Genomic DNA, 25,221 nt, shown 5'->3' with positions numbered 1-25,221 from the left:
AGATAAGACGAAATAGGCGAATTAGTTCCAAATTTGACGAAATTTAGGCGAAAATTCGTTATGTTTCAAATTTCGATTTTTGTTTTTTTCTAAATTCACGAAATTGCGAAATTCGATTTACCTGCCAGTCTCGTTCTTTCGAAATTCGCGAAATTTATTTTTCTGATAAATTCGAAATTTCGTCTTTCGAAATTCAATATAAATTTCGATACGAAATTTATTTCGACCTAAAACTTGTGGAAAAATTTCGACTCGAAATTAGTTTCGATCCAATTTTGAATACATTTCGGACCGAAATTTAGATCGAAACATCCGAAATTACGAAATCATCGAATTTCGAACTTCGAAATTCCCATGCTTATTCTGTCTATTGGGTGAGGTGAAAGGGGGGGGGGGGAGGGGGAGGGGAGGGGAAGAAGTTAACTCATGTTATTCCTTAGAAAAGAAATAGAAGTTACAAATTCTAATTGATAGGTTGTGAGTTTTCTCCTTATTGTCCGAACCAAGTGGAAACATTACTACTGGGTGTGGTCAGAAAAAGTTACTAATGCTCTTTAACTTAACAAGTTGTGCATAACGTGAACCAAAATGGTTCAGGTCTAATGCAGCTTCTATTCGCTTTGAGCAAGTTGCGCTTAATAGAACAATGCCTACAAAAACAAAAACAATTGTATCATCACGTTAGTTGAAATAATATATTTAAAACAGTTTTCACTTTGTGGAGATATAAAGAAACTACAGGAGTTGAAGTCGAAAGTTTAGAGACAGGATTTAACAGCCCTTGTTTTAAAAAAAAGTTGGCCGCATTAAAGACTTTTGCTTTCCGACTAGGTTCAATTCAAAAAAATTTCTAAAAAATGAAAAACTCTCGCGAAACACGTGTTTTTTTTTAAAAAAAGCAACCTTTTATTTGTCAGATATAAAAACTTGTCTTTAACGCACCACTCTTCGAGTAGGTACAAATGGCGGGGCGGAGTGGATCAGCGGCGCGGATCATTCAAGTGACACGGCACTTTTAATAGTTAAATTTCTGCAAACGAATTCAACCTGAACAAACATACTGCTAAATTTTTTTATGATGACTTTTTAATAAATGACTGTGCCAGTTTTGACAGGTTGCATAAAGCACCTAATAATAGAGGTTATTGCAAATCTTATCGCCAAGAGCAATAATGAAGATAGAACAACTACACTCAACAATCCTAAGGCAGGCGAAGTTTATGTCATACAAGTGAATCATGGAAAAGGTTAGGCAGCAATATTTCAGTGCACTTGTATAGTATTTGTATTTTTAAAATATATTTGTATACTAAAATAGTATAATGTAGTAAATAGCATATTTTTTGGGTTATTCTAGTAAAAATCAATTACGATGCCTAAAGTAAAGTTAGACTTTAAACACATTTAAAGAAGTTATACCTGTAATTTACAATGTAGACTGTAGCCTACATGTAGTCTACAAGACTGTATATAGCTTTGTTTCTTTTAATATGTTTAAAGTAAAATCTAACTTTACTTAGGCATAGTTTATCCTTTACTTAAGGCTATGCTACAGTAAAGCAAGATATCTTATTAATAAATATGAAAGGACTTCTAAATGTCATTTAACATTATATTGAATATTTTCAAGATGTCATTTAATATGCAACATTTTTTTGAAGCTAAAAATTGTCTTTCCTATTATAATTTATTTGAAGATTTATTTATTATTGTAAAATGGCTCCATAGCAAACTTACATGCTTGTGTCTATTTTATATTATGTCAGTGTAAGACATACTATAGAAAATAATCTGCAGATTTTTAAATGACCTTTTTTATACATGCTGTTTAAAAGTATCTGTGTTATGATTTTTTAAAATGTGAGCACCAATACACTTTCATTGTACTTGCTTAAAAACATAATAATATCATAATATTTTTAATAATATAGCAGTTACTATATTGTTTTCATAAATTATAACAATATAGTAACTGCTATATTATTAAAAATATTATTATAATTTAGTAGTAGTATATAAAATGTGTATTATTATTATAATTATAATTTATTAGGGTATTTATAATTTAGTAGTAGTATATAAAGTATAATTTAGTAGCAGTATATAAAGTGAGTTTCTAATTCACTTGCTGTTAACACATAGCTATGTGTTAACAGTGAGTGAATTAGAAACTCACTTTGACAACTCACTTTTGATAATGTAGGTATAAACTAATAAAAAGAATAAAAAATTTAAACAAAAACTACTTAGAAGACTTAAGACCAAAAGTAATTTTTGTTTAAATTTTTTATACTTTTTATTAGTATTAAAAAATTTTTATTACTATTAAAACTCATTAAGTTAATTTTCTTAATGCAAAATATTTGTCTAATTTGTTCTTGAAACTGTTTACATTTGTTGACTTGTGGCAATGTCAGGGTGTTAGCCAGGAATATATTTTATGATAAACAGGAATATATCTATAATCCCGGTTCAAAGCCCTCATGTAACCCAAACATCTAGCCCTAAATGGGTGAGACATATTTTCAAAGTTATAACTTTTTAAAACTTTTTTATAAAATTAAACTTATAATTTTGCAATGAAAATAAAATTATAATATTTTTTCTTTTTTTGATAGAGAATTATCTCTAACTCAGATAACACTAAATTTTTTTTGGGGAATCCTTGTCGCAAAAATCTAGATCTTCCTATATTTATGAACAGTAATGTACTAAATGAGTCATCTACCCTTTGTCTTCTAGGATCAAGTCTTGCTTCTGATTTTAACCATCGGCTAAGGTTGTATCTCTTTACCATGCTTGCTACTTTATTACTCCTGATTCTATTCTTTATCTCTGTAAATCTCTATTAGTTATAGTACCAAAAAAACATAGAACTTACATCAATGAGGACCTCAAAGGTATTATTAATTAGTATGATTAGTCAACAAAAAGTTCAATAACATTGTTGGTTTAACAATAAACACAGATTAATTACTACCTAGATAGCAATAAATTTGTGTTTATTGCTGATAGTAAAGTTAGATTAAGGTATTAGTTAACTTTATTATCAATCTTAATTAATTAATATATTGTCAATATCATTCAATTTATTTTAGATATTATTGCATATATGTTCAACATAAATATTGTTTATTAACATGTTATTGTTCTAACTATATTATCAATCTAAATTTATTACTATATCAATCTTAATCGTTCCACTAATACATCAAACTTTGCCATGTTTAAATTGACCAATTTGCTCGCTTAATCGTTTATCTTAAAATAAATATGTTTTATGACAAATGCCCTGATGTTACTATGTAGCTTAACATGAGTGCAGTTTTTGCCCTCATGCTATGCACATTTTGTGACATAAGGGCAGATTCGTAATTACATTTTGTGTAACTGAATATTGTTACGCAGGCAAAATATTGTAACATGAGGGCAAAATTTGTAGTGCCAGAGCTAGGCAATTCGTAAAATGAGGCCAACTAAGATTACTACTACTACTACTATACTACTACTACTACTACCACTACTACTACTACCACTACTACTACTACCACTACTACTACTACCACCACTACCACTACTACTACTAAAAAAAAAAAAAGAAAGAGGTATTTAATTTTGGAAACTTTAAACCCATTGGGAATTCTACAGTATACTCGGTGCCATTTGGCCAATGATTAGGCTAGCTAACACCCTGAATATGTTCCATAAATTTTCTGTTTTGTTTATAAGAAATTCGTACCTCGGTATAAACTTGGTTTGTTCTCAGCTGTATTTTTTATTATTACCTCTGCATGTTTTGAACTTTGTTTGTTTGCTTATATTTTTGCTCTTTTTACTCAACAATTTTGGTTGTCCTGATTTCTGTCACTTAATTTATATGATGTGAAGTTGTTCTCCATGTATAAAGCAATTCCAATAATTCCAGCAATTTCCACCTTTTTGTCTGCCACATCTATTTTTATTTTATACTGTGAAACCTACTAACTATAAAATTGATGAGTTGTTAAACCATGCTCTTTTTAGTTCACACAAAAGTTTAAATTCTCCTTATTTGTTGCCAAGTGATGTTGCATGTAAACATTGCGGTTGTTTATTGTATATGCAATGTATATGTGTGTATATGTAAATAAATATATTTATATATACTAGCAATAAGCAACCCGTAATACGGGTTATGGTCGGTCTGTTAATTTATAGTGGCTGTTTTCCACAATTTAAAGTTGCGAAACCTTAACTAATAACCTTTTAGAAAAACCCCTTCAAATTAAAAAAATTGAACCATCTGTAAAATTAAAATAAAAAGTATGCGGAGGTAAAATAATTTACCAATTATTTAACATTGAGTAATTTACAACTGACAGATCATATCAGTGTAAGGCAGAACCATTTTCCTCGATACTAAGTTCAACACAATATGTTTTTAGTTACTAACACAAAATAATAACACTTTATCATGCTTTAAATTGACGAAAAAGTAAGGCTATATTCTTGTTATATTTTTTATAACATGAACTTTAATTAATAAGATTAATATTAAGCGAACGTAAATTATACATGATTTATTAATTTTTTGGTATCCCCTTGATACATTTTTCTTTAAAACAGGAAATTGTCTTTAAAACGTTAAATGCACACAACCAAATAAATTTGAAAATAACTGACCATTGCTATATATGGCACTAATCTGACCATTTTTATATATGTCCTCTGTTTCAATAGCTTTTAGTAAACGGTAATTTACTACCATTTACTAAAAATTCCTTTTGTTACTCGAAATTTAATTCTCTTAAATATTTTGACACTAATAAAGGACCTCCCTTCCCTGTTTTTGCCTTAATGGTGGTCAGGAGAATAGTTATTTTTATTAAGAGTAGTCAAGTTTTTGATGAAGACCTTTTACCAGAATAATGAAATGTAAAACAATGATTTACGTGTATAAGAATTTTCTTTTTTTAATATTTATAAGAATTTAACATATATAAAAATTTTTTCTTTCCTCAAAAGTGTTGCAAATGCAAACTAAGCTAATTAATTAGTTAAAAATCTTATAAAATTTAAGTAACTCGATATTTGAAAAATGCGCTAAACTACAATATTAACCACCCATTTAAAAAGACTCCCTAAATTACGCACAGCAAATTATTAGGCTTAAAATAGAGAAAACTTTAAAAAAATTGACCTAATTGCATACATTTATATCATTTTAACTGACCAAAATTTACAATAAAAGGTAATCAGGAATTATGATACTATAATTACAACAACAAAAAAAAAACAAAAATAAAACACCACATAAAAACTGAAAATCGATTTACCTATTTATAGTAACCTATTTTGACATGGCAGTTAATATAAACATTTATCGAAAATGTAACAATAAAATCTGTTTCGAAGTACAAAAGGATTAACAATACTATATATATTTATATAAAAAAACCAATTTAAGATGTAAATTGCATTTTTAGCATAATGTTGTCTTGGCTTTCAGTAAATAAATAAAAGCAGTAAGTACCTATAATGAAACAACCTATAATTCATTTTTTACAATAGTCACCAACATGAAGGTGTCTATTGTTAAAAATGAATACCAACACAAAACATCACAACAATAACATAACAATAGAATATTTACATCCTTGATCCTAAAATCCAGTGAAGATAACAAACCAAATTAAAATATGAAAGGCAAAATTAGAAAACCAATTTAAAGTTAACTATATCTATCTTTTTACTAAACATATAAATACATAAAAGTATATTTGTTTTTATGTTCAATATTAGTTATTCAATTACTTCAAATTTAGGACATGAAAACATCCTAGATTTAAAGATCAAGGTTGCATACTCTCATACACATTACGCTAAACATTAACAGACATTATTATATTTTTTTTTGGAGAATAATTAAAAAAGGCTAGACAACACAACCTAGCTCCAAAGCAGGTTGACAACACAACCTAAGCAGGTTGACAACACAACAAAAGCTAGACAACACAACCTAGCTCCAAAGCAACTCTGCCTGGCACTAAATGCTGCCAAGTCACAACTCTGCTATAAGTACATCGCTTGGCTGGCAAGGTTATCAATCTTGCACAACATAATGCCAAATCACACCACTTTGAAAACATGGAAACAACATAATTTAAACATATATACAACTATAAACAAATATGGTTTTATATAACACATTTGATTAATAATCTTTTCAATTTGATGAAGAGTAGCTTGTTCAGCTATTAGAAGTGGGACTGAGTGGTGAATGAAATCTTCCATCATAAAAGCTTTGCATGTATTCCAGAGATGTAAAGGATTGTCAGGTTCACAAAAGGTCAAAATAAATGAAAAAAACTGTCTAATTTTCTTTGGCATATGTGTTAAAACCGCCTCAGAAAGAGTATTCTGCCATTCAGTGTCATCTTGCAACAGACCTTTCAAAACACATGCTTCACGAAACGTTTCAAGGACAATACCATTAACAGTATGCACATCCTCCCAAGATATTGCTCATTTTGCTTGTAAAAGTAACAGTCTAAGAAAAAACAATTCTCTAGTTGGATTAACTTTATACATTCTTACTATCACCTTATTACCACCCCTTTATCTAACCTTCCATTTAAAATGTTTATCATCAAATATAAAGTGATAGCAATATGCTCTTTCGTTTTCAGTATTTAACTTAAACCATGCCATTAGGTGCATATCACGCTGAGCTGCACGATCTAAAGCCATATGCTCTGCTCCTTCTCTAAAATACAATAATTGATTTTCAGGTATATGTTTACCAAGTCACAGCACTTTAAAAACACGGAAAGAACATAATATAAACATATGTACAAACTATAAGCACAATAAATGTGTTTAAATATGTATCTAAGGTTAAATATATACTAAAACAAATAAATACCTTATATACATATTTAAACACATTTTTAAAACAATTATGTAACACATATTAACACATACACAAACAGTAAAAAAACACTTTACATTATTATAAAAACACATTGATAAAACAACTATAAAGCACTTATTCACACACACAAACATATCAAAAAAGCATATATGCAAACAATAAACGTGTGCAAACAAAAATTCTAAAAATGACGCAAGAAAATTTAAAAAGATACAAAATATATATTTACAAACAACTCTCTTTACCTTCTTTTTTTTCTCATAAGAACTGTAATCTTCATAACAAAATTTAACCTTTACATACAATAACATGTGACATGCATTGTCAGTGTTGGCACAAAATTTTAATTTATTTTTCTAAATTTTCTAAAAAAGAACAAAAATAGTTAATAGCATCACAGAAATTTCAAAGTAGTAATAACCATTTTATGAAAATAGCATTAGTATAACTTTAAATAACATCTATACCTCTATTTTCCTTCTAAAAAATAAAATACTATAAATCAAGTAACAGACCGACCATAAACTGTATTACGGGTTGCTTTTTTCTAGTAAAAATAAAACTGCTAAAAGTAAAACTAAAACAAACAAAATATAAACGATTTAAAAAATTAAAATCCTTTCTACTTTTTCTAATAAAAATTTAAATCCTTTCTACTTAATCTAAAAAAATTGTGTATATAACTATTTTTTATATAAATACTTCAACTATAATATGATCTTAACAACGATTATTTATCTTAATATGATTCTTTATGTAATAATATCTAAACTAATAATTAAATTCCAAAAGGAAAAAAGCTTTAACTCGCTTAAGAGATCTTTCTCCAATGGCCGCGTGCATTTAGAGAACGCGCTCTTTCAAAGCCTAGTAACTAATGACGAAACGACGTTAAACGTTAAACGTTAAGCATTTCTGTAGTAATTATATTATAGATATATATATTATTATTATTATTATTATTATTATTATTATTATTATTATTATTATTATTATTATTATTATTATCATTATTATTATTATTTTTATTATTATTTTTATTATTATTATTATTATTATTATTATTATTATTATTATTATTATTATTATTATTATTATTATTATTATTATTATTATTTAGACGATTAGCGGGCAGATGGGTATAGGTGGAAAAGACGTAAACGCAAAGACTCACAAATGATAAAGCAAAAAAGAATTAAGTTGAAAACAACTGAGAAAAGACGTAAACACGAAGACTCATCAACCTGCCATATAAGTAAATGAAAAGATATCGCAACTGGAAAACAAACAAAAGCTATAAAAGCTCAAAAAAAAAAAAGAAAGAATCTTGAAGTTGGAGTTTTTGTTAGAAGAAGAGATTTAAAGAGGATTTTAAGAGGAAAGAATTTTTAAGAGATTTAAAGAGGATTTTTAAGAAGAGAAAGAATTTTGTGATAAGAAGAGTATTTTGATGAATAAGCAGTTTAATAAGCAGTTGAATAAAAGAATTTCAAGTAACATTTTGTTTTTAAGCAATAAACATTCACTCTGGCCGATGACAACAGTAGGCGGATCACCTGATATAAATTGGCGGATCACGTTTTTTTTTGTAGAACAATCATTACACTTTACAGAGTTTCATTTAAACAATCAAAATATTAGGCGAATCACTTAATATATCATTAAAACTTATAAAGTTTGATTAAGCAATCAAAATATTAGGCGGATCAAATGATATAAATTGGCAGATCACTTGATACAAATTCGCGGATCACTTTGTTTTTTGGTAGAACAATCAATAAAATTAAAGGAGTTTGATTCAAACAATCAAAATATTAGGCGGATCATTTCATAAAAATTTGGCGGATCACTTAATATAATTTGGTGGATCACATTGTTTTTTGAGTTCATAAAATTTATAAAATATTATAAACTTATATACTTTTTTTTGTCGTTTAATAAAATTGTAATATGCAAATTCCTTCTAAATATTATATCTTTAGTGAATTTAAACTATATCTGAATAGTTTTTTTTCTTGTTCGTTTAATGAAATATAACTCGCTTTAGTAACGTTTAAATGATTCGCCCCGCTGATCCACTCCGCCCAGCTGATTGTACCTACTCCTACTCTTCGAGTGTCAAAGATGTAAACAAAAAGCATATTTTTTAGAACCTATTCTAATCAATGTATCCTATCTGCAAGAGGCTATTGATAGCAATTGGATATTTATATTCTTTTGGTTTCTAATACTTTTTAGCCTTTTGCAGGCTAAATCCAAGTACTTTCATTATTAAAACTTCTTTTGTTGAGATTTTGGATTTTTAAAATCGTGTTCTGACTTGATGTAATTTCATAGTTCATTAAATTATTTTATGCTAAAAAAATGACAGTGGGTTTAAAGACACCTGCAACAACTATAGGAGAAGGTACATACTCCTCTTCAGATTTTAGCAGTGATGAAAGTAATGATGATCTAATATCCAAACATATGCTGAATACCGAATCTTTGAAAGAAGTGGATGTAGATGAGATACTGAAGCTTATTGGAGAATTTGGTAGATTTCAGCTATTACTGGTTTTTTTACTTAGTTTGCTAATGGTACCACTCACCTACCAAAACCTATCAATTACATTCATTGGAATCGATCCTCCTTGGACTTGCTCTCATGTGAACCCTGAATGCAACAGAACAGGTGTCTTTTCTCAAGATGATGAGTTTTACAAGGAAAGATGCTCTATGAAAAGAGAATCATGGAGATTTGTTGAGAGTAAAGAATTCTCAATAGTAACAGAGGTATATCTAAATTTTATAAGTGAATAAATTTTCCTGAAATTTCAAACTTAAAATTGATACCTTAGATTATTTATTCACTAGTAGAAAAACAATAAAAATGCCAAAAATGATGAACAAATATTTATAATAAATACTGAATCATCACAAAGTTGTATATATATATATATATATATATATATATATATATATATATATATATATATATATATATATATATATATATATATATCTGTGTGTGTGTGTGTGTATATAAGATTGTGATTGTTTGATTATTTATATTTGTAATTACTTTTAGTGGGATTTGGTTTGTGATAGAAAAGCTCTCACTCCTGTTGTCTACAGTGCATCGGAGTTAGGATGTGCAGTTGGTTCCATACTTCTAGGCATTGTGTCTGATAAGTATAATTGTTAATTATTAATTACTAATTATTATTTGAATAACAAATATGAAATAATATAGTATAAAAATCAAATATATCTACAATAGAAGTTGAAAGCACAGTTTTGTTAAACATGATTAATGTAAATTTAAAATTATTTTAATGAAGTTTTTAATCTGCAAAAAATGATTTCTTAAATAATTTAGTTTTTTTTATGCAACCTTTTTTAGAGATTTAATCCCACTATCACTGAGTTTATATTATCGTATTTATATTATAGTTGATTGAGAAGTTCTGAACCACTCTAAAAAAATTTGGTTGATTTACTTAAAACACTTCCAAATTTTACATTACTCTCTAAATGAATAAACTTGGTTAAATCATTTTATAAAATTTAAATATAAAGTACTTTGTTTATTGTTATTTGAGTATATTATTTTATATGTTGTTACAGCGTAATGTAATTTAAAAACATTATATAAAAATAAAATAAGAAAGTACTAGTTTGTATACTAATAAAGTAAATGTTATATTTTTATACTATGATTAAAATTTAAACTTACTTTATTTACAAGATAAAAGTTGTTAATTAATGTTGAACTTTAGAAAAGTTTGATTGTTTTAACTATAAAAGTTTTGGGTGCTGGAGCTCTTTTACTTTTCTTTTAAAAATGGAAGTACCAAAAAAAAAATTGTTGTTTTCAAGAACTTTTTCAAGGATTGTAAGATTTACATAAAGTATCAGCAAATATTTCTTTGAACTTGTGAGATTGTATTGTTAATTTCTTTTTTATATTCATTGTTATTAAATAAATAAGTTTTTCGTTATTATCTAGATTTGGTCGAAAACGTCTTTTATTCCCTGCTTGGTTTACATGTGTAGGAATTGCATTAGCCAGTGCATTTGTTAAAAACTTCTGGGTGTTTTTAGCCATTCAATTTGTAGCAGGAATTTTACAAGGTGGAGCAACATTAGCTATTTGGGTGTTAATGACAGAGTTAACAGGTCCAAGTTACAGAAATTATTCTAATCTTGTTTGGTTTTCATTTAACATGGCATTATGTTTAATGTCATTGCAAGCATGGCTTATTCAGAAATGGCGTACTCTTGAGTTCATTTTAACTGCACCATATTTGATACTTGTTTTTACCTACCAGTGAGTCCATATAAGAGATTTGAAGTCATTGTTCTTATTTACTAAATTTAATATTTTGAAATAAACTTTTAATTCTCTTTAATTTCTAAATCTATAAGCTAAAATCTGTTTTCTTTGTTTTTTGAAATTACTTTTTGAAATAATATTGATAGAGTTTTTTGTTTATGTAATTATATGTCTATTTAAGTAATATTGTTACAATTATGATATAATTTTATTATATAATTTGAATACAATTAGATATAATTAAAAAATTTTGGGTAATTTATCACTCTTAATATGTATGCTGTTTTTTTGAGTAAAAATGAAGTTTTTAAAATTTCTTTCTATTCAGATTTGTTCCTGAATCTGTGAGATGGCTTCGTCTAAACAGTGATAAATACAAAGCTGAAATAATTCTTTGTAAAGTTGCAAAGTACAATAAGAAACCATGGCCTAATGTACGTCTTTCAAATTGTTCAGTGGAATCACACAAGCTCAAAAGCTCATTTACATACGTTTTCTATCCATGGCAAATGTTTTTTTCTACTTTAGTTCAGCTTTTTAGTTGGTATGAACTTTTTACTGTGTGCTAAAATGTTTTTTTTTTCATTATTTCTACCTTCTTTTACTTCATAGACCTTTCAACTACTAAACACATTTTTAGCAAATGACTTGTTCAATGTATTTAAGAAACATTTTGTGCTGTATTCAATTTCCACGTATAAACTTTGTAATAATAAATAGATTTTAGGTAGTAGATTTTTTGCTGCATATATATATCTATTTGTTTGGTTGTATATTTGAAGAAAAATGTTTCAAAATATTCTTTACTAAATCTTTGAAAACAATTATGAATGGTTAATTGATGTTTGTTAATGAAAAAAACAAAAAAAAAACAAAAAAAAAAAAAAACAAATACCAATTAATAAGAAAGCACATTAACTCTGTTGTAAAAGATGGGTTCCCAACTTGTCTGGTTGCTATATGCTACTTATGAGCATGCAGCTTGGAATATACAAAATAGCACTTCTTTCTCATAGTTGTACAAGACCTTCTCATACTTAGTTAAAAGTTAGCCAACTCATTGTGGCACTTCAAATAAATGTATCTTAGCTATTAGTTGATCCAAAATATTTCTTTTAACCTCCCCTTCGTATCATATTGGGTTTCAAGAAAAACTTTGTATGAGTTTTATTGGAGCAGGATTTCTCAAATATCTATTTCCAAAGAGATTTTCACATTTTTTAGTAGTTAACTAGCATTATATCCTAAGATAACCTCAAAAAACTTGAAAGTATTGTATCTTGATCGAACTTTTTAAAATAGGAGCCAATGGTCTGCTTATGAGGACTGATGATCTGATGATCTGTTTATGGTGATCTACAATTCAATCCTTTTAGGCAAAATTTGTTCTGGAGGTGAAATGAAGTAATAAGTTTTAGCTTAAAACATTTTTAACAAACCATCAAAAGAACCTAAAATTCTTGGTGATGTTTACAAGAAGGAAACCAAAGACAAAATTGAAGACCTATTAATATACTTTAGGCCAAACACCAGCTGACATGATCCGGTGTTAGAATCTACTCAAGGTTTCCTAACAATTTTTCATTATTTTCAGGTATGTGTTTTTTTAAATCATAACACTTTTTAAATGTTTTTATTCTATAACTGATCTTTATTGTTTATGGGTCAGATCATTATATTTCAACCAATGACCTGTGGGGCACCATCTCTAATTTGCCTGATTTTTACATATCAATTTCTACATTATGTAAATTTGTTAAATTTGCAATTTCAGAGTTCCAAGTGCAGTGGTTCAGAAATTATAGCCTTATAAACACTCTTGGCTGGCCCCCCTCGGTTTCTTGAATGGTAATAATACACAACTTTAAACCCTTATAACTTTTTTCTAACTTTCAACAAGTGACTCACTTCTTCTAGAAACGTTTTCTAAATATTTCTGTCTTAAAAGTAGTGATTTTTATTAACTTGTATCATATTAGAAAAAAGTTATAACCTCCTCAACTTTGGAAAAATTCTGAAAAATGCTAAAAAATGGCAAAATGAAGTTAACCGTAGTATTCTATTAGTATTTTAACAATAGTATTTTTCTATTCATCAACAAGCCCTTACATGTTAGTTTTCTAATTAGCTTCTGTTGTCAGCAACAAATGGGCAAAATATAAACAGTTTGTTACGTTTTAGAAATCAATTATATCTAAAAATATATAGTCCACTCAACAAAAAAGTCCCAATTTCAGCCATTTGGGGATAGCTCATAAATTTTTCTAACACTTTGTATTGATCTAATAGTAACAGCAAATAAGATCATTAGGCCTAACTATATAAAAATGTAAACATTATAAACTTGTCATGTTCACAACAAAATGGCAGCATTTTTTAATAAGCCTATATTTCAATAATTAGGGTTGAATAGCGTTATTGAAAACCAAGGCAGCATCCACATTTTCATGTTGGCACTAGTTTATAAGTTGTAAATTTTATCTACATATAAACCAATGGTTAAAGTAGATAAATTTCATGGAAATATCTTGCATGTTTGTTGATTTACTGATATTTTTATGTTCATTTTTATCTTATTTGCTATAATTGAAATATTTTCCAAAGTTGCCAGAGAAGATTATTTTATTGGACATTTATAAATCAAAGAGAGGAGTCTCGTCTCATTCCTTAAGGTTAAGGCTTGCTTCACAGCTGCAATCAGTCCACATGTTGGAAAACTTTTAGTTGCAAAAGATTCTAAAGCTGCTGAGCACATTGTAGCAAGTGTAATTCCCTAAAAGCTAGTCTCACCATAAGGAAGAGTACACCTTGTAAAAATAACTTGAGGATCACCTCTGCCTATTACTCCAAGCAAAACTAATAGCTGATAATATGATGAATAAACTTACAACATTAGTAGCCATCTCTAACAATTCTTTGTTGTTTTTAGTGCTCAGTTAAAAGTTGCATTTTTAATATGAGTCTATTGAACAAATAATCATCTAATGAATCATACCCAAGCAGTAGCACAAGAACAAAATCAAACACACCACCATTCTCATTAAAAGATCACATTATGGTTCATCTTGACATGGGGTTGTCCAACATCAGGATGAAGTTCATGACTTGATTAAATGCTCAATTATTTCCTTCCTGATTCTTTCAATAGAGTTACTTGTTTATTAGGTGTTATTTGCCATTTGTTCAAGATCCTAGAAGTTATTTGGTCAAATGTGGTCATTGACCAGTATCTTTAGATATTCAACAGACTTCCTACCATGGCAGGTAATTTGAAAGTTATGAGTGTTGAAAAATAGTTTTACTAATGGGCTTTTAGAGTCCATGCTAACTTTCATTATCTGAAGGATTTCATTTGCAAAAAAAATATGTTTTAAAGTAGGTTAGTGAACAAGTGGCTGAAGTAAATTATTAGGACTTTGGTCTGGATCAGGTATGAAAGGTAAATCAGGCATTCAGGGCATGTCCAAAGTTTGGTCAGTTTTATTGTGGAATATTATTGCAAGCACCTTTAAAAAAAAACTGAAGACAAGATCTTTTTTAGTATAATTGAAAAGTGAGAACATGAAATCAAAGTCTAGCAATCTTGGAAAAATGTTTGCCATTATATACCAATCTCAACTGGTGGGTCTAACTGAAAAGTATTGTAAGTAAAGTTTATTCTTAAGGGACCTAAGAGTTCGTAAAAATACTTTGGGGCCAAAGCTATAAAATGATAAAAGTAAATATTAAAATATAAATAAATCAACAAGCAAAATATTTAGATGAAATTTTTCCCTTTTATAAACATAGGTACATTGAACTAAGTATGTGTATGCAAAAATTACATAATTGAATTAGTGCAAATAATTCAATTAGAATCAGGTATTTGTTCTTCCCCAATATAATTTATTAGGAATAAACATTTTTTGTTTACACTCCTCATCAAAAAGAAAATTTAAAAAAATTAACACAAAAACTGGAAGTTGCACTATGGACTTGGATAATTATTTCATCAGGTTTTTCTACTCATGAATCTGAAAAGTTCCATCAAGGATAAATACCAGCCTATGAAAAGCCACATGTTTAGCAAAGTCTAGAATGAGGTACAAAATAAGAAGATATGCTTTTCCATCAATGGTAGATTATTATTTTTTTTTTTTTTTGCTAAAATATCAATTTTTAATGATTATGAGGAATCTTTACTGTTTGCAATTAACATCAAAATTTATGCAGTTCATTTTACTTACAGAAGTTGTGGGTGAACAGTTTGCTTCCCAAACTTTGTATTTCTTCTGTCTCCAAAGTAATCCTCCCCAACAGGATTTATGATCTTCTTTCTCCACAAAGTTGTACCATTTTCTGAATACAAATGAACAAGACAGTTAACTGAAGTGATTGGTTAGCCTTTTACTCAAGACATAAATATTATCAGCTCTCCTGCCCTTATCTTTTTTTTATCCCCACCTGGACATAATAACTGGGTCTGTAAAGTATTTAAAGTTTTGTGGGTAGAAAATTAGGAATAATATTTGCTTGCTAGCAAATTAAAATTATGCTTGACATAAAACGGTAGCTCTTTTGCACTTCTCTTGATCAATGTATGATCTTTTGTATAAGTTTTATAATCAATTTATAATGTGAAAATAGATGAGAAATTGATTACATGTTCAGATGGATTTATTATCACTATTTTGAATAAACGATAAATTTACAGATCTTGATTGTTATATAATCTCAGATCAGCAATCTTAGATCTACAAAAAAAATCTCAGATCTACAAAAAAAAAAAATCATATTACATTTTGTGTTAGGTTGTGCATTGGCCTAGTTTACTATGGCATCTCTATTTCTTCAGATAAACTTAGTGGGAATCTCTACACAGACTTTGCCTTGGTCAGCCTTGCAGATGTTCCTTCAAACTTGATGGTTTTATGGTTATGTAATTAGTAAGACATCTTTGTTTTGTTTATGCATTTATGAAAATTGATTTCTCTGGATTTCTTTTTATATCCACAGTAGTATATTACTTTTAAAAAAGTTATATTGATGAAAGAAAATGTTATTTATATTGAAAAGTAACTTTTAAGGCTTTTTGATATTGCACATGTAGCCTTAGTTTTTCACTAATACATTAACACAATTGCAAATCAATATATATTTTTGAAATGACATAAAAAAAATTCTTCCTTTAAAAGAAATTTGAAGTAACATGTTTTCATTTTACTTCTGCTTTTAAGCTTTGGACGTAAACGAACAACAATATTATCATCTGTGTTTGGAGGATTGCTTTTTTTAATTTTGGCATTTGTTCCTTCACAACCAGGTATGTTTGATTTCCCAGAACTTTGTGTTAAAATGGTTTTTAATTGTTTTTTTCTTTTTAAATATTTTCATGCTATTTTAACTGCTATAATGTTTTAATAATATGTTAGTTGTTATGTTGAAATAAATTTATTGAGCAATAAGAGTTGTTTTAAGAATTTTTTTTTCTCCTCTAAACAAGTTTAAGTTTTTTTTATTTTTTTAAACAATTTTTGCTTTATAGTTTATGCATGGGTAAGAATTTTGTTAGGTATGACAGGAAAGCTCCTGGTAAATCTTTCCTATAACGCCATATATATTTGGTCAACTGAGCTTTTCCCAACTTCTGTAAGGTAATCTATTGCTTCTTTGATACAAGTTTATTACTTTTATGAAACCACTTTCATGTGTTTAAGAAATAGTTTTTTGTGTAGATCCAAAGGCATCGGTGTTTGTACAACTGTAAATATTATTGGTGCTGCTTTATCCCCATGGGTCAGTCAGTTCTTAGGGTATGAGTATCGTTTACTGCCATTTATAGTAATGGGTGGATCACTTATACTCTCAGGTTTGTTTTGCTGCGTGTTATCAGAAACTAAAGGCAAGTCTACTGTCGAAACTGTAGAAGAAGTCCTGAAGTCCACAGTATGAATACCTAATACCTAACTTATTTGGATTTTCTAAAATAGTTTTTTGTATGATGTCTCGACAACTATATTCTAATAGAAATCAATATATAATTATATTAGCATTGAATAGTGTAAAAATAAACTTCTGGATAAAAAGTAGAAAGTGTGATATTAAATGATTAGTTGATTAAATGACTATTCATTTCAATATTTACATTTTTTAAAATTATGATAAATTTTTTTAAAACTATGATAAAATTAAAAATATAAATTTGTAAAAGATGGTAAATAAAACATAATGTTTTCTATAGGCTCGTGATTAGCAACCATATTAGCATATCTCCTATTTAAAATGATCAACATCTTCAAAATGCTCACAACTTAAAGATTAAAAACGCTGAGAACATTTTTTACTCATTATTTTCCGAAGCGTTTTAAAGATGGATGCGATAAATTTGCTGTAAAATTACTCAATATATTTCGCTTTAATACGATTTATCAATGAGGTGAGAATTTTCTCAGAAAAGATCTCAGATTTATTCTTTTGATCTCATAATTGGCATGAATGTTTTAAATTTTTCTTGGGCAACTCCAGATTTGTTAGATATACATGGAAATATTACTGGATGCACTGTAACTGGCACTGCTGTTATCAGCGAAGAAGATTACATCGTTGAAGAGCCCAAAGAAAGAAAGCGGAGAAGTGTTGAAACATTATTATATGATGGTTCTTTACAAATTAATTTGTATGTCAATAAGTTTTTCTTTGACTATATGAGATTTTAATATGATTTACGTAGAATCTTAATACGGATGAGTTTATCCAAACCATTTTTATTAACGAGTGAATATCATTTAACTTTCTTAAATTTTTATGACGACCGAGTTTTTAACTGCTTTCTTACAAATTCTTCGTTTTTTTATTATGGATTTTGACAATTTTATAGTTCAAAAATCATTCATGCAGAATATTTTGTAGACAATTTCAGTGTTGACGTTTGCGAAGTAAATAATATGCTGTACAGATTATATATTTAAAAGGTCTGTGTTTTTGTTTTGTATTTGGTTGAATTAAAAGGTGTAAATATTTGAGCTGAGTGTTTGATTTTTATTCTTATCTTTTAATAATATTAAATTTAAATTTTTCATGATATTTTTCAAACTCATCTTCCATCATCAGTTTTAAAATCGAATTCTTCTTTTAAACGAGAAACAATATTGCGCGTAATGAGATACGAAACAATAAGAAAGTCTGAATTTTATGATCATAGAACTTATATAACAATTATTTTTGTAAACTTGTCGCAGTGTTTTAGTTTTTTTTTTTATAAATGCAATTTGATTGGTGCAAAAGTTTGAATGTTTTCTATTTGTATGTGTTATGGTTTTTGTATTGAAATTAATCAGAGCTTAAGTTTTGACTTAAGCTGATTCTCGTAAATAATTGTTAATCATTCCTCTGTGTTGAATTTACAGCATTTAAATTCTTTCCTTAAAAATGTAGTTTTTGTCAGCTTACCTAAATTCATCAACTTATTTGGCACGCATTTTTGAGAGCTCTTAAGAACGTTGTTTAAAGATTTACTCTAAATCAGTTTCTAAATTTGCTCTAAAGCAAAGAATATATTAATTAAGTCACTGGTCACACTCTGATCTTTTTTAAATGCTAAGCATGGTTAATTTTTACTGATCTATGTCAACCACGGCCTACTTAATAACAGGCCTGAAAGACGCGCAAAAAAAAAAAAAAACTGTAGGCGGATGTTTGTCAAAACAAAAATGGAGAAAGTTTTGTGGTTTTTTTAGTTATATTTTTAGTGTTTATATATATATATATATATATATATATATATATATATATATATATATATATATATATATATATATATATATATATATATATATATATATTCAGTCATGTATATAGATATAATGCAGTAATGTATTTACATAATATGATATACTACACAATATATATTTAAAATCAATTGCTTATAATTATTTGATAGTCAATATTATTTTATTTGTATTTTATGTATTTAGTAATCTTTCAAAACAAAAATTACTATATCATGCCTTTTAAATGTTGTGTGACTGGTTGTAGAGGAAACTATGATAAAGAACATAAAGTTAAACTTTTTCGATTACCAAACAAAAACCGTAATCCTCAAGAAAGAGAAAGATGGATTAGATCTATTCCAAGAGAAAACATTCCAAATAGTCCAAATACATTCATTTGTGAAAATCATTGGCCAGTTAATTATGAAACTTGTCAAATTCATGGTAAAATTCGTCCCTTAAATCCACCAACTATTTTCATCTGTGTATTTCAAAGTCAAATTCCTACACCTCCACCAACAAAAAGAACAACAACAAAATCACTACCATCTACGCGTAACATGAAACCTGATGAAATTTCAGCTCACTTGGATTTGTATGAAATTAGTTGTTTTGATGATCTTTGCCTAAAAGTAAGCAAAGAAGTTATTCCATTTCCAGTAACATCTTTTACAGTGGATGATGGTTTAATAATCCAAAGTAAGGATTATATTGATACCTCTGCTATTCCACAGTTTCTTTTAAAAGTTAAAATTGATATGCGATTTGAAGGTTTTCATTTTGGATCTAGATGCTCTATTATACCACTGTGCAGTAATCGAATACATAAAATTACATCTTTCTTACAAATTTTAGAAGCTATTAGATATTTACATTCCGTTGAAATGGATCATAAAAAAAACATTATCCTACAACAAGTTGTTAGCATGCATGCATTAACATTTGTTGGTAATAAAAAATATTCTCCAGAAATTCTAAGTAGGGCTTTTGAGTATTTTTCAATTTCAAGATCTCTTTACAGTCGTATTAGAGATGACTATGAAATGCCAAGTATTGTAACACTTGGTAAACTTATATCTAAGGTTAGTAAGCTAGAGGATTTTGATTTCCTCAACAAATATTTTATGCAACTAGAAGATCCTCGTCAAAAAAATGTAATTATTATAATCGATGAAGTTTATGTAAAACCACAACTAACGTATCAAGGAGGTAACTTATTTGGAAAAGCAGTAAATAATCCAGAACATTTTGCAACCACTGTTTTGAGTTTTATGATTTGCTCATTATTAGGAGGAAAGAGGTTTTTGTACAAAGCACTGCCAGTATATCGTTTAAGTGCTGATTTTCAATATGAACAAGTTGTAAATATGTTAAATTTGATTCGTTCATGTAATGGCATTACTGTTGCAATTTTATGTGATAATAATAAAGTAAATCAATCATTCTTTAAAAAATTCAATTTGATTTCTCCATGGCGCACAACTGAAAACATTTTTTTGCTCTATGATTATGTACATCTAATCAAATCTATCAGAAACAATTGGTTAACTGAAAAAATGCAAGAGTTAAAGTATTCTGACTGCGGCCTTGAAAAAACTGCAAAGTGGGTTGACTTGAAGAAGCTGGTTGAGTTAGAAAATAATTCTATTGTGAAACTATCAAAGCTTAATGAAATTTCTATCTGTCCAAAACCTATAGAACGACAGAATGTTGCTTTATGTCTTAAGATTTTTTGTGTTGAAACGTTAACTGCATTAAAAATTCATCCAGAAATTCAGGATTCAGGTGGAACTGTTGATTTTATAGAAAAAATTGTAGACTTTTTCAAAATCCTAAATGTAAAAAGTCAGTTCGAAGACGTTAAAACTAAAGACTTAAAAAGGGCTGTCTTTGATAACCCTAACGATCAACGATTAGATTTTTTACTTGATATAGCAAGTATGTTTGAAAAAATGGTTCCTAAAAAACAAGGACAAAGAGTAAAACAACTTACCAAAGATACTGCTCTTGCTCTTGCATACACGAGTAGAGGACTGGTTGAGTTAATTAAGCATCTCCTCAGCACTTCACACGAATATGTATGTCTAGGAAATTTTTCTAGTGATCCCATTGAAAAAATGTTCAGTAAGCTACGTCAAGGTTCTGGTGGAACATATTTTATTAATGTTCAACAAGTTTTACAAAAAGTAAACATTAAGAAAACAAAGCTTCTCCTTGATTTAAACACAGATTTTGATGGAATTCAAACATGTTGTGAACATGCTTGTTTGAAATGTGGATTTTTGCTAAATGATGACAATACCTTCAATGTGTTTCATAATCTTTCAAATATGGAGTTAGCCTTGTCTAAGTCTGTAAAAATGGCTTTAGTTTATATTGCAGGATACATCAGTAGAAATGATGTAGATGAATATGATACGCAGTTCTATTACAACGAATTTGGAGAATTTACTAAAGAAATCAACAGAGGAGGCTTGAAGATACCTGGAGACAATATGTGTCAATGGGTGATTTATTGCTATGTATTTTTTCATCACATCATGTCATCAGTTTGTAGGACAAGTTTTATAAATATAACAATGATGGTAGCAGAATTTTATGGATTTGAAAACATAGATAAGTTTCATGGAAAAATACTATCTAACATATTATTTAACAACTATAGCAAGCTTTACTCACCTCGATCGACAAAAGAACCAGCTTTAAAATTACTTAAATTGTCACAAAAATGATCATTGCGGAGCAGAAATGTAAATGTATGTAAAATATGTTTTGTGAAGTTGTAGGGTTTGTGAAATTTGAAAAGATATTATTAAAGAAAAGTGTTGTTTTTTTTAGTAATCGATTAAAAAATGTTATCTTATTGTAAAAGGTTTTTAAAATAAACAGCTCTCAAAATTTGAAAACAAGCAATTTAGCAGCTAGTGTAGCGAATTTTAAATTTTAACTCAACTTATTTGTTTACAAAATTGTTTAAATCGACATATTTGTTTACAAAATATCCGCCTACAGTTTTTTTTTTTTTTTGCGCGTCTTTCAGGCCTGTTATTAAGTAGGCCGTGATGTCAACTCATGACTTGCAAAAGTTCTTAGAATTAGTATTTCTGCTTTCATTGAATCATTGAGAGAATACTATAGTATTTAATTTGATGAAAAACTGAGAGTTTTTTAAATTAAGTAATTTAAATAACAAACAATTGTCATAAGTCTTACTAAATAATGTTTCGTTAACTATAATAGAAAGCCCACAATAGACTGAGAATACTACAGTTATTTACGATTTTAGAGCAGACCTTTCGTAACTTCAAAGATAATTCTCAAACATGCGAGGTGACTGTATCAGTATCAAAGATCATTTAAATGTTGTGTAAAAATTCTGTTCGGCTGAAGTTATTTTGGAATGTTAACATTCCAACATGTTTGCTATGTGCACCGCCTTTTAGACCAGCATTTAGTGAAGCAAGTTTCCCATATCAGAATTAAGCTTGATCAAAAGTTACATTTCTCAATTATAACATGCACAATCTAGTGACTTGTTCAAAGTGGTAGACGATGCAAAAATTTCTTATACGGTTTTATTTTCAAATTTTTCTAAAATATATATTTCCTTTCTTTCAAACTCTAGAATTTGCAGTAGAAAGGTGTTTAGAAAAAAAAAAAAATTTTGAATCTAAAAAACCAAACTCTCGATAGATTTGAAGCAAGTACGCTAAAACTCACTCGAAAAAACTTTCAGCACCATTGAATCACTCTTTCCTTGCCCTCAAAGCACATATTTGGAAGGAAAATGATCAAAAACGGCTCACTTTAAGGGTCTTTGGGACGAGGCAAGCATAAATATTTTTTTTAAAAAAATTCACTTCTAGGGTACTGATGTATATCAATATTTTTTATTAAAATGATGCTTTTTTTTCCCTCCTAAGAAATTAGTGCTATTTATTAGTGCTAATTAGTGTTATGACCAAAACTAAAAGTTGTAACTTAGATAAAAAAACCGAAACTAAATTTCGTCGACTAACTTTTTAGTCCAACTAAATTTAGTCAACTAAGATTTCAGTCAAACTAAAATTAGCCAACTAACTTTTTAGTCCAACTAAATTTAGTCAACTGACATTTTATTGTAACTAATATTAGCCAACTAACTTTGTAGTCTAACTGAATTTAGTCGACTAACTTTTTAGTATAACTATATTTAGGCGACTGAATTTTAAATTTGCGAAAAATATATTGTTACTGTTACCCAAAAAATACTTTTTTAAAATCTTGTTACGCGTTAGATGTGAAGTGGTTTGAGCGCCATATTTTTAATTACAAATTGCTGTAAGTTTCAATTTTTATCTGCAGGGCATCTTTTCCAAGGATCGGTTTTCAGAGTTTTTCAGGTTTTTGGAGAAAAGTTTGCGGCATATACAGTTGGAATTTTGTAATAGTAGTAAATCTTATCTAATTAGTCCCCCCTTATTATTGAGTACTTGTTTTAAATTTCAATAAAAAGCGGTTCAGATCTTGATTTTTTCAATTTCTAATTAAAGTGAATTATAAATTTTAAAACACATGTAAAATCAATTTATATAAAAAAAATGGTGCCATGTTTTTGAAAGGTGTGCTAAGTGCAGAAGCATTTTCGGATTTCCTTTATATAATTCCTGCTATGATTTTTTGAAGTAATTATACGTAACTTATTTCGTTCTACACTCATAAAAACGCAAATATTTACAGTGACAACAATAATGGAATAAACAGTTAGACAATTAATGTTTTTTATTATTTCTGTATTGCGTAGGGGAGAATAGTCTTAAACGGGCCCCTTAGGTGAGACGGGCCCCTATCAAATCTCTTGTTTAGACAATAATTTATATAAATTTAACTGTAGAATATTGTGCAACAGACTATAAACATTTAAGAAAACCATCCGAAAAATAGTTTTTTTTTATTGGTATTTTTTGACAAAAAGAATACTTGAAAGTAGTACTTTTGAAATTTTTTTGGGGTAAATATTTTTTACTGTAATCGTTAAAAACACTTATGTTTATTGCATTTTGTTGATGCTTTCTAAAGCTTCAGCATGTTATCTTTTAACTAGCACAAGATTTTTATGAGAATAGTCTTACAATTTATGTATTTCACTGAATATCAATAACACACTCCCAACCGTAAAATCTTACTAATTGCACAGATGAAATAGGCCCTGGGGCCCATTTCATCTGTGAAATTAGTAAAATTTTACGGCAAAATATTTCAGCATAAAGTCAGCTAAAAAAGATTAAATTGGCGATATTATCAAAGCAGTGAAGCCTTTCAATATTATTTTTATTCGAAAAAGGTATTTGCAACGACTTCCTTAGCTTTTTTAATTTAAAGCAACATCTATGTATTTGTATTTTTAAAAGTTTTTATAATCTTTTATTTGTGTCATTTATTTACCTATATATTTGAATATTGATCATAGCTTGTACATTTTTGTGAAAATATGCAAATCTTACTTAACTAAAGATTTTGCAATACTTTTTATCAATTCTTATTAAGTACAATGCATAAAATTATTTAAATATTTAAATATATAATATTAAACTGAATCTAAATGTTATTTTATACTTTGCGTGTGTTTTTTTATTATAATTTTAAAGAGTTTGTAATATATAACTACAAGATTGTATATTACAATTATATTGAATATAATTGCAATATATAGAGAGTTATATGTAATAACAAAAAAGTGCTAGTGTGAAATGTACATCCTAAGACGTTTTTTTATTTAGTTTAGTTCGATTGAATTGGACAATTTAATCAAACTAATCCAAACTAGTCCAATTTGACTGATTTTATAAGATTTTTTTCTATCATGTCAGAAAAACAAAAAGGCAGTGTTGGAGTGAGAGATCTATGTCATCAGCTGTTGACATAGCATGCAGCTATTGAGGCTGTAAGAAAAAAAGAAATGGGATTAAAAAAAGCATGCAAGCAGTTCGACGTTCCACGGAGTACTTTGCAAAGAAGGTATAGACATTATTTGAACTGTGTACAAGCCTCGTTGAAATCACTTGGATCAGTAAAATGTGTGTCTTATATTGAAATGGAAAATGAGCTGATGACTCATCAAGCAAATGGAATCTATGTTTTTTGGTTTAACACCTTAAGTTTTGTGTAAAGTTGCTTACCAGTTTGCTAAACTTAACAATCTCCAAAAAAGGTTCAGTTCAAAAAATGAACAAGCTGGTGCTAATTGGTTTCGTGGATTTTTA

General features: G+C 28.1%; 1 protein-coding gene across 10 annotated transcripts; it reads left to right on the top strand.

Moving 5' to 3' along the window:
- The first annotated feature begins 994 nt into the window (after positions 1-994).
- On the top strand, positions 995-18,245 carry LOC149892795 (solute carrier family 22 member 15-like). 10 transcript variants are annotated; one of them, XR_016446608.1, is made up of 11 exons: positions 1,007-1,247; positions 8,034-9,688; positions 9,984-10,087; positions 10,905-11,225; positions 11,560-11,775; positions 16,022-16,156; positions 16,448-16,533; positions 16,756-16,864; positions 16,946-17,156; positions 17,452-17,646; positions 17,736-18,245. XR_016446608.1 is itself a non-coding variant. In XM_090071054.1 (10 exons), exons 2-10 carry the CDS (start codon positions 9,278-9,280, stop codon positions 17,461-17,463), a joined length of 1,605 nt encoding a protein of 534 aa, XP_089927180.1. In that variant the 5' UTR covers positions 1,001-1,247; positions 8,961-9,277; the 3' UTR covers positions 17,464-18,245. The 10 variants fall into 10 exon arrangements, 3 of the variants coding, with proteins under 3 accessions (XP_089927180.1, XP_089927179.1, XP_089927181.1); XR_016446624.1 differs by lacking the exons at positions 16,946-17,156; positions 17,452-17,646; positions 17,736-18,245 and adding exons at positions 12,534-12,825; positions 13,006-13,079 and having other exon boundaries at positions 995-1,247; positions 8,961-9,688; positions 16,066-16,156; positions 16,756-16,855; XM_090071054.1 differs by having other exon boundaries at positions 1,001-1,247; positions 8,961-9,688; positions 17,452-18,245.
- The last annotated feature ends 6,976 nt before the right edge of the window (positions 18,246-25,221 follow it).

This window comes from Hydra viridissima, unplaced genomic scaffold (genome assembly GCF_058129835.1).
Source record: "Hydra viridissima isolate aposymbiotic clone 2 unplaced genomic scaffold, HvirCarnegie_v1 scaffold_1, whole genome shotgun sequence".
NCBI classification, from domain to species: domain Eukaryota; kingdom Metazoa; phylum Cnidaria; class Hydrozoa; order Anthoathecata; family Hydridae; genus Hydra; species Hydra viridissima.
This window is presented reverse-complemented; position numbering and strand designations above follow the sequence as displayed.

What these genes read in the sequence shown, in the direction of transcription:
- LOC149892795 (XM_090071054.1), top strand. Translation starts at nt 9,278, where the DNA reads ATGACAGTGGGTTTAAAGACACCTGCAACAACTATAGGAGAAGGTACA. An exon ending in ATACTTGTTTTTACCTACCA is followed by an intron (nt 11,226 to 11,559) that starts GTGAGTCCATAT and finishes CTTTCTATTCAG; the next exon opens with ATTTGTTCCTGAATCTGTGA. An exon ending in ATTTGTTCCTTCACAACCAG is followed by an intron (nt 16,534 to 16,755) that starts GTATGTTTGATT and finishes TTTGCTTTATAG; the next exon opens with TTTATGCATGGGTAAGAATT.